At 42.4% G+C, this 11,213-nt stretch overlaps 1 protein-coding gene across 1 annotated transcript; it reads right to left on the bottom strand.

Moving 5' to 3' along the window:
- Window positions 1-64: 64 nt before the first annotated feature.
- On the bottom strand, window positions 65-570 carry MELLADRAFT_68012 (uncharacterized protein; the record flags this gene model as incomplete). The annotated part of the gene is made up of 3 exons (XM_007416467.1): window positions 65-246; window positions 316-381; window positions 456-570. 3 exons carry the CDS (start codon window positions 568-570, stop codon window positions 65-67), a joined length of 363 nt encoding a protein of 120 aa, XP_007416529.1.
- Window positions 571-11,213: the final 10,643 nt, after the last annotated feature.

The raw sequence follows: 11,213 nt of genomic DNA, 5'->3' as shown, positions 1-11,213 counted from the left end.
TATATTTGCGTGCTTCCATCAATATATAGCAAATTTGACCCACACAACGATATATGTAAGCATATCACTGACCTAACCATGGGGAGCTCATACCGCGTTGATAGCCATGCGGTGGTGCATGGTAGAAGGCATCAAAACTTTCGGCGTGGACGTCAAGATCCCAACCCGTACTCAATGAATGTTGGAAAGGAGTGTCATATATTGCACATCTGTGAAATGTGATTTGGCCTTTGGTGGTCGTTGCGGCTGTTGGAGGAGTAGAATCAAACATCACATTGAGTGCAGGGCTACATTGTGTGACAAAGGGAGACTTACCACTGTTATTGATAGTGCAGGAGGAAAGCGGACAATCGTACTTTGCACCTCCAAAGTTGGTACAATCTAGATCAAGAGGTTACTACATGACATCGCTGGAGATGGCGCTCGTAAAAGAACCAAGACAAACATAGCCTCACCTGCGCGATCCTTTTTGATCTCCCAATGTAACGCACACTGCCCCATTTCCAAAGAAAACACGCCGAGGGTGCTGAGGATACAGAACGCTACGAAGACCTGCTGGATAGTCGACATCTTTAAGACAGCCATTGCGACTGCATCCAAAACCAGAATGAAACGACCTTTCAGAACCCGTGCAATAGGGAGACACGATCTTATCGATATCCCTCGCTGAGAATAGAAGAAATTCTTACAGAACAAAAGGAAGTGAATATTACTGGACTCGGTTGAGAGAAAGCAACAGAGAAAGTCGACCAGCGACTTGTATGAAGCAAAATAATTGTATCAAGAAGATCTAGTGTCCTTTGAAGAAAAAACAAGTCTTTATGGCTAATTATGACAGAGGTGAAGACTTTGGAGGCTATGTGAAAAATAAAGCACTCCAATCCTTAGCCTTTTTATACCTTCTCAGGCTGATTGATATTACCAGCTACTTGCCTCTTGGAAACAAAACGGCTCACGGTACAATAATGTCTTTCTTGGACGACTTTGGATTGTTCTACAAGAAATGGTTTCCAAGTTGACTAGAGGAGGCTTGCACACTTCTCTACGCCAAATGTGACTTTAAATCATATTCCAATAACCGGTGTAGGTTGCTTCGCAACCCTTCAAAGCCCATGTGCCACGTGAGGCTATGTAGAGATGAACGCGATGTTTACATACATATGTACCGTACGTCAGGTGCGAAGCACGTGGACTGGCACATAGTGAACTTTGACTCTGGGCCCTTCTGGGCCTCTGATGCATCTCTGCCTTAATTACATAACTCTCTCCTCAAAGCACAGACATCCTCTGGAGCCTGTCCGGGGGCCGCGGTTTGTGGGGCTTGTGTTAAGCTAGAGCCTAGGATACACCCCATTCCTGGACCATTTGTAAGGCAAGAGGGAGGGACAGGGAGGAAATTTGATAACCTTGATTTAGAGTTCACAAAACCAGAAACATCCAGAAACATCTTCAAGTTTCAGCCACACGTGTTGTTGGCCAGGTTTCTTGCTTCACTGTGGAACTCCTTTGCGCCCTCGCTATCAATAACGGCTTCACGACCGTTTGAGCGCGGCAAACGCGCTTGTGAGATCAAGATGTGCTCCGGCCGGTATCCGGCGGCTTCAGGCCATTCCAACAACCGAATCGACGGATATCTTGTTTTATCCGCACCGATCGGATAACATCCAATCGGTTTTTTTTTCAAAAACCCCTCATCCGACACTCGAACCGGTACACCGGATACGCCGGATTTTCGCCGGTTAGCCGGAGTATCCGGCGTATATCCGGCAATTATTTTTCGCCCACCCATTCCGAATACCGAACCGGCCGGATTACCCGGCCACCGGGTAATCTTGAAGGCCTTTCCGGCATCCGGATCTGACGGAGCATCCGTTGGATATCCGGCCAGAACCCGGGTCCAGGTCTCATCTTGATTGCAAGAGGCTTGGTTAAGCTTAGGTTCATACATACGTGGAAACCTCAAGTCAAGTTCACATGGCGCTATGTCATAATCATATACACCAAGCTAACTAAGCCCCTCTTGTGTGTTTGCGGCGCCGCAAACGCACAAGAGCTGCCAGAGGGGCTTCAAACTTGATATATACCGTATTGATATGTAGATCTTTGCCAGTATTAGAAGCTTGTTTTTATCCCCACAGGTGTCCCAAAAACTATTTGGCCAGTGGTGACTCTGTAACTCAGCATATGAATTATGAAATGACATTAATGGTGACTGATGTATGTACGTAGATGAGATACTTCTGACAAAGTTATTGGACAAGACAAAAAGAGAAAGCCAAGGATGTTCAAGAGAGAAAGCATAGGATCTGCGTCAAGTTTTTATACATACTATGTATGCATCTTTGTTTGCTGAGACAACACCTTTGAGAGAGGTACAGACTGGACGGACACAATGTAGTTTTCTTCAGGGGGCATTAGTAAAACTGTATGTAACATACTTTTTCAGGAATAAAACAACATCCTGGACAGGTAACAACTAAGATGAGCTGCATGGCAAGTGGGAGCCAATAACAATGATTGCACCAGAGCAATCACATTGACATGGCCAGTGTTTACATTTCATCTTGGAATACATGTCTGATATTCTGTACACCACAGCCAACATTGTCAGGTTTCAATCCATAGAAAGTAGGAGTTAGAGTATGAGTTGTACACAAATCAACAAACGTCTGTAGTTAGTTTGTGATCACACAAGTTAAGCTTTGAATAGATGAAGAAGCCCTAACTTGAGGTCAACACATAGACAATATACAGTGAGAAATGTACCTGATGAGAGAATGAGAGTCACAAACGCACAAGATGAAAATCAAACAAAAAGTAGAAGAAAAAACGATTCAAACATCACACAGGATGATCAGAGACAGCAACCACACAACACATAAAACCATAACAACTGTCACATAATGCTTGATGAATTTGATATGTGATTTGATGACCATCTAATATAGGGAAACCATATATGTACCTGTTCACAAACAAATTTAACAAAAACTTGTTACACACAACCCAAAGCAAACTCAAATAACAAGCCATGGGTTTGGCGTGTGGACTTGAGAAAACAACTTGGTCTTTGCAAGACTTCCACATGGCTCACTGCCTTTCAGCATCTTTGCGCACTCATCCCATGTTGAATGCTTACATCTCGACTTCTGTTTTACCTGCTTGCTTCTCAGAAAGCAAGAAGTCAATCATATCCCCCTTGTTTTGATTGGTCCACTTAGCAGTGCTCTTAGGTTTTGTAGTTTTTTTAGTGGCGTAGCAAGGTGATTTTTTTCATTGATTGTTCCTGTCAGCCTGAGTCTATAAAAGGTAGTCCTTTTAGTGGTCAGTACTCAATGAAGCTTATGAATCCTATTAAAACAAGTTATATGGGCTTTGTTACAATAGAGGTGATAACCCTTTATTGAGATAAATTTGAGCCAAGAGATGTTAGTTCTTTTAGTTATCAATAACTTCAGAATCTTGCCAAAATGTACTCAATAGATAGATGCTGAATGATCCAAGGTCTTCTACAGATGGGTACAGTATTATGCCTATCTCAGGGTGGTCTATATTCTGCTTTGATCAAAACTAGAAATACACTTCTTAGTTTGGAGGAAAGGTCTAGGAATAATGTTCAACAAGAAGCTTTCAAAAGTTTGTTAATAGATGGTCTTATTTCAAGCACTGTGTTCTTTTCAGGAAGATGATAAATGATAACAAATTAAATGGAAAACCATGATAGACAGAAAAATAAGAAGAATCAACAACGAGTAGATGAGTTCTAATTTAAAAGTATTTGGCTGGGTTTTTCATAAAATGTTATAGAGGTTCATCTCTAAAGGTTTAAATTTTGGTTTGTAATAATGTGTTTCCCTTTTCTTGGGGTGCGGAAAACCATTTCTTATATACTGCTTTCTGATCTAGTACATCAGGTTTTCTTTATGTGCCATCATAAGGGTTTCAAATCTGCTACACTGAAACCAGAAAAGGATGCACCCTGTGACAGATCAATATTGAGTCTTTGCAAAGGGTTGGCTCCTTTGAGCTTTGCTGTCATTGCCCAGGAGAACCCTTTACGCTGGTGCTGTTGTTCTGACAATGGGAGTATTGTCAAATACTCCTCATGGCTGACAGTTCCTCCAAGTCTCAGTGACTCTCAGTGGGCTTTTGTTCCTTTTTTCTTTACAAAGACAGTGCTCCATGTCTATATTAATATAGGACCCTTGGAGGTCTATAGAATTAGCCACATCAACCTGAAGATTCCAGCAAAACAACAAAATATTGAGTTTGACAAATTTGGCTGCACAACCTTGAGGTCTACACCTCAAAGTCCAACCAGAGTTGATGTACCAAACAGCAAAACATCAAGTGTACACTTAAGGTTGAACCTCACTGAACACACTCTTATGTGCCTTCAGATGCACAGTGAGTGATCAAAAAGCTACAGATTGTTTAAAAACAATCTGAATTGATAGGATGTTTTTTAACAGATTTGATTATAAATAAGGATAATCCAAGTGGTTTGTCCAATGTAGATAGATGAAAATGATTTCATGAATCTTGTTTTTCAGTATATATGAGGATATTAAGATAGCTTGTCGTTCAAGAAATCGATGAGCTCATTCAGCAAGGGTGTTGATTTCTCCTTGACTCTGAGAAAAACTTTGATACCACCTACCATTGACAATACTAAACACTTGAGTTTCTCAGGAGGGACAGCATTCCATGTGTCAGCTGTTATGCTAAGAATGTATTTTCAGTGTAGTGGCTGGATGGGCAACTGAGACTGTATGTTTAAGGTGAGATCAGATGATTCCAACTGCATTGAGGTCCAGTGATTGAAGTGACCATATGAACTTGGCAGTGTAAACTTGGTCATTCCAACAATGTGAGTCATTAAGTGTAGTATTGGTAAACCATGTGCTTCTGATCAATTCTTGAAAAAGTGTCAAATGATAGATTTCATGCTTCATTGATGCATGATTCAGAAATCATCCTTCCACAGCTCCATATCACTATACCAAGCTTGTTTGTGGCATAGAATGCACCCAATACCATCACACTTGAGAAAGCTGACATGTGATAAGCAAGTAGAGTTCTTGTTGATACCCCTCTCCAGCTGTTTTTTGTGAATGCTTACCCCCAGAAATTCTCCAATTTTGGAAGTTCATTCATTGTTTTGGACCATCAATATCCAGTTACTCATTGTATATTAGTGACACAGGGACAAGGAATTAATCCTGTCCATGACAAGTCAGGACAAGCGCGTCAGACAGTTGATAACAGAAGGGACAGTCTTGGCTTACAGGTGTCAGGACCTCACACTGGCCCTGCCATGGATTAGATAATAATCCAGACTGCGGACAAAATCCCTCCAAGAGTGTTTTCTCTCCTGTCTGTAGTTCATCAAATTTTGGCTCACTTGATTCTCTCCTGTCTCTTTCTCACATTCTAGTCTTACTTCCTAAGACCTTTTCCGCCTTGGGCTGGAGATCCTTTTTGAACCCACTGTATTTCATGCCCTACCCACCCTTTGGTTCAAATGGGATCTTCCCCAGTCCCATTGTCTGGCTGCTTCTCCCTGGGTAAAGCAATTTGTGTACAAATTCTTTCAGTCCTAGGATAGAGGCATTAGGTTTACACCCGAAGTGGCCACCCTCACTGTTGAGAAGTCAACAGCAAGTACGGCCTAACCTACAAACCTAAGCAAAGATAGTCAGGTTGCGTAACTTAAGAACCTGTACTCACTATCTCTTCTCCACACAACAAGACAAGGATGGATAGTCCAGGTTCTATCAAGCTTTGCAAACTTTATCAGGTCTCCAACATTTTGATAATTTCAGAATGGTGTGATGTCCATAGAACAACAGTTAAAGCAACAGTTCTTCAAAGACTTTTGGATTGAACTTGCTGATAGTATAGTTGATTTGGTAGTGAGCTGTTCAATAGCCAAAATTTGTGACCATTGAATATCTTGCATTAGGTGTCAATTATTACAATTAGGCAAGATTTTGGGTTGGTTTGGTCCCTTCAACTGCACCACATCCCTTGAACCATGAAGTTATATGACATCCCATATTTGCTAGAAGGCTCCATTCTTGAAAAATTTCATGGCCTTTACCTGAACCAGATGCATCCAGATGGTACACTTTTTGGGACCATATGCCATTAGTTTCATAGTAAGAGGACAGCAGGTGATGGTTAACAGGTTTTGTTGTAGGCTTTCATGATGGCAGAAATCCAATCTCTTGGAAATAAAAATATAAAAAATAAAAACTGTAGCTTTTTTATCAACAAATGTACACTCTTGCAACAGTAGGGCTCTAGGGTTCCAGGCATGTCAAAACAGAAGTCAACTTTTGTTTACGTGACAATTCAGAAACTTCAGCCAATGGTTTTCAAGGGATCAGTATGCTTGGGTGAAATTTTTTGAAGGTTTTGTAACTTCTCAAGCATCTCTGGACATCTCAAGGTATCTGAAGATGCACCAGAATTCAAATGACACATCAAGGCATCTTTTTATGAGCTATATAACAAAAAATTGACTGGTCAGATTGGGGGCTCTTGATAGGCCTTTGTTTATTGTGGGTTTTACTTTCCATCTAGGTGACCTATTCCTGCATCACATGGGAACAATTCTGTCATGCTCAATGGTCTTCCAAAGGGATCAATACATTCATCAGCTGCTGTGGAATGTTTGAGCAAACAAAAATAAAAAGCTGACCATCATACATCTGTAAACCGGTTCAAAATGAGAAATTTTGTCTGTACAGGCTGGTGTTTGGTCTCCCCTTTTGCAGAAGTTGCACAAATACTTGTCTGTCCATCCACCAGAGTTTAGCACATCACACTCTTTGTACATTAAGTTGATCTTTGGAAGCAGATTATCCAAAGCTTTGTGTCAGTTCACAATTTTTCTGAAGATGGAAGATCATTGATTGGACTGGAAAAATCATAGACTGAGGGCTGAAACGAGAATGTTAGACCAACAAACTCTTTGTTGGTTCCACTACAATGGTATTTGCCAACATGTGGTACATTCCAGAGAAGCAGCATATAGAAAAATGTGAAAACCTAGATCTCCTGCCAACAGTAATTCAAGTAATAGCAAACAGAAGGGGTTTGCTGGCTTCCAAGCCATATTTTTCAGAATTTAAATTTTTGAGTTTTTTGATCAAAGTGACACTGGAAAAATCAAAGTGTTTCTGGAGAGTGTGTGAATCAGGCTAGTAAGAACTGTCTTCTATACAAGTCACACATTAAAATTCTTACAGCTCTTCCCAAAAAGGTAGTGTTTTTATTTTTTCAAAATCACTTGCATTAGGACTATAAACAAATACCTCTCACATGTAGAAGGCCAAGTCTTTGGAATCAAAAAAAGAGTTCTTAGTAAGACACTGGGGAACACAAGTGTGATCACGAGAAGCTGCACACATTGGCTTGAGAAACAAAAGAGAATGGATGAAATTACAAAGCTACAATGTGGTAGGTTTCATTCAGTCTTATATCTCTCTAATGCTCATATCACCATGATACAAGAAAACAATCAATGAAGGAAATGAAATAAAACATGTCATAAGTAATCTGATTTCATGGCTGTAAAAAATGACATAGTCTAGAATTCATTGTCTCAATTTCACAACCCATGGCCATTTGTCCCAGCCAAAACAGCCTGCTCACCCTTTCTTACTTTCTCTCTCTCTTCCTCTTTCTCTCCTGTCCATGCCAACACCATTTCACAAAAACATCACCATCTCACACATCCAACACAATCTCAACCTCCCTCAACCTCAATCTCCCTTGATCTCAATCTCCCTCAACCTCGATCTCCCTTGATCTCAATCTCCCTTGATAACCAAATGTTATTGACTTCAACATTTCATTCTCACATCCCATTAATTCTCAGTCTCATTTGAAATCATCTCTCAAACTCTCTTGGATCTTGCTTGAATAAATCAATCATTGGACTTACTCTGATAGTCAAATGTTTGTAATTGTTCCATCTTGAGATCCCTTAGCTAATCTATGTTAGTGAAGCTCCTATAGGATAAAACCCCGGCATATCAGAATTTCCTTCAAGAAGTACTATCCCCAAACCAAATTCTCAGCTGTTGTGGATCTCCTTGGCTTCTCTCAGCAGAGGAGTGTAGTTTCATCAAGGATATGCTGAAGGACCCTACACTTTATCTTGATGAATTTGGATACAGGCTTGCCGTCAAATGAGGCTTCCTTGTTTTGATCACAACCCTGGCAACGGATATATGAGATTGTCTAGCACTGACACTCAAGGTGTAGTGATCTGGCTTATGGTTTAAGAACTCAAGACTCCTAAGTATTGAATCCGGAACCTCTCCTAAGATGATTCCTGTAAGCGTTTGTATTTATTTCTTTGCCCAAAGAATAAAGAATGAAGATTGTAAAGTAACAAGAAAACTCGATAGAGAAAGAGGAAAGATAATAGAAGCGAAATGACAACTCTATATAAATACTAAAGAAATTAAGATAATGTAATCACTAAAGATGAAATAATTGAAAACATGATGTCATCACATAACCGAAATGCTGAGCTAAACACAAGTCCATGACTACTTTGTCGCGTCCTGTAAAAGATAATTTAGAAAAGCGCATGACAACTCTAACCGTCTTCGTCGAAATCTTTATTCATCACAAAAGTAATCAGCCATATACCATAACGTTCTTACTAAACGTCAGCCAAATAACCCAAATTTGGGCGCGAAGCGTCCTCAAAAACTTCCCAAGAGGGTCGCACTTCTTGCGGATGCAACTCATGATACCCTTGAATAAAGACATCTAGCCCTCTCGAAATGTGTTGCAGATGGACCCACGCGTCATTCACACCTGAGGGTTCCGTCCTCAGCAAATATTCGTGACCTCGATTTGTCCACCTATGATTCAAAATTAGCTCCACTGACAACCACCTAGCCACGCCCCTCGCGCTCAAAACGTCCTGCAATGGATCTTCCTGCGGTTGGAGTAAAGTTGATCCATTAGTAGCATCATACACTGGCATCACAAGGGAGACATTGAACACTGGATGCAACCTGGCATATTCTGGCGGCAATGCAAGTTCCACCGCGTTCTTACCCACCATACGAACAACCTCAAACGGACCTATCCTGCGATAATCCAGCTTCGTCGAAGTTCTCCTTGTCTTGATGAACTTCCTGGACAACCACACCAAATCCCCTGGCGAATATGTCACATCCACGCGCTTACCGTTATTATAAAACTCTGCTTGCCTATCTTTGGCATTTGACAAGTGTTCTTCCAGTTTCGTTTGGATGTCTTGCATATGTCGCACGAAGTCGTCGGCACGAGGCACACTCGAAGCGTTCGTTAAGGAATTGAATCGCGGGTGGAATCCTGCACAAGCGAAAAAAGGGGAAAAACCCGTGGATGCGGAAACTGAGTTATTATGAGCAAACTCCGCCAGCGGCAACCACCGAGTCCAATCGCTTTGCTTTTCGCTAACAAAATGGCGAAGGTAGTCTTCCAAAACTGCGTTCAAGCGCTCCACCTGACCATCCGTCTGCGGATGAAATGCCGTGGATGGAGCTGGCGAAACGCACAAAAGCTTGCAAACCGACGTCCAAAAGGCACTCATAAAGACCGAACCTCTGTCGGAAACTATCTTGTCCGGCAACCCATGCAACCGAAAAATGTGATCTACGAAAGCGTTAGCAAGATCCGTAGCCGACCATTTCTCGCGCGCCTTAATGAAGTGAGCAGATTTTGAATAGTGGTCCACGACAACCATGACGGAATCGAAACCATCAGACAAAGGTAGCTTAACAATAAAGTCCACCCCAATTGTGGACCACGGACGTTCCGGAATCGCCAATGCCATCATTGAACCTTGCCGCGGCCTCAAGTCCCTGTTAACCTGCTGGCAACTACGACAAACTCGCACGAAATTCAAAACATCAAGTCGCATTCCTCTCCATGAGAAGGATCGTGAAAGCAAATCAACAGTCTTCGCTACACCCCAATGACCCGATAGAGGCTTAGCATGATAAGCTGCCAATACTTCGGACCGAACACGCGTCGGTACGAACACTCGACCCCTGTGCCACCAAATGTCATCAGCAAACTGCAACCCGGGACTTCTGCCGGCCCCAACCTCAGCATCGTCGTAGGTGGCCTTGATCTTAGACAAGCATTCGTCCGACAGCCGCGCAAAAGCTAGGTCGAATTGGACTCTGTCTTCCGAGATTTGGATTGCATCGATAGGACTCCCTTCCAAGGATTTGAACAAAACCAGAGGCGCTGGTGGTGAACCGTCGACAAAGTCCGGACGCCTCGATGCTGGATCCGCAGGGTTTTGTTTCCCTGGAGTATGCATAATCACAAAATTGAAAGAAGAAAGAAAAGCTGCCCATCGTGATTGCCGAGGGGTAAGCGACCTGCCATCCATAAAGTAACGCAAGTTAGCGTGATCAGAAAAAACCACCACTTGATCATTAGACCCCATCAGCCAAGAGCGCCATTCCTTGAAGGCGGCAACAATCGCCCCCAATTCTTGGTCATGCGTTTGCCAGCGAGCCTCAGCGGGAGTCAGCTTCTTGGAATAGTAGCAAACCGGAACTAGTTTTCCTGCTTCATCCGGCTGCGAGAGGATCGCAGAAAAAGCATACGCGCTAGCGTCAACCTGCAAGACACGCTTAGCTTCGAAGTCAAAATGCTTCAGAAAAGGGGCTGAGGTAAATGCCGCTATCAGCGAGGCAAAAGCTCCTTGCGTCGAAGTATCCGCGAGACCTGCCGCAACGTCGGCGTCCTTCTTCGTAAGATCTGTCAAACGAGAAACCTCGGCAGAAAAACGGGGAATAAATCGCCTATAGAAGTTAGTGAAGCCTAAAAATCGGCGAAGTTCCGCAACGTTAGTGGGGTAAGGCCACTCCTTTATCGTGGACAATTTAGCTGGGTCCATACGTAACCCCGTCGTTGATACCACAAAACCCAGAAATACTACCTGTTCTTTGAAGAATTCGCACTTCGAAGGAGAAGCCTGCAGCTTATGGTCGCGCAATTTTTGCAGAATCTTCTCGATGTGCTCGGCGTGCGATTCATCATCCTTGGAGAAGATGAGGATATCATCTAAGTAAACAAAACAAAACACATCAAGGTACTTCATGCAACACATCCTGTATGAAACGCTGAAAAACCGCTGGTCCGTTGGCGAGTCCAAAAGGTAATACCAAACTCTCATACAA

Source organism: Melampsora larici-populina (assembly GCF_000204055.1).
Source record: "Melampsora larici-populina 98AG31 unplaced genomic scaffold MELLAscaffold_61, whole genome shotgun sequence".
Lineage (NCBI taxonomy): Eukaryota > Fungi > Basidiomycota > Pucciniomycetes > Pucciniales > Melampsoraceae > Melampsora > Melampsora laricis-populina.
This window is presented reverse-complemented; position numbering and strand designations above follow the sequence as displayed.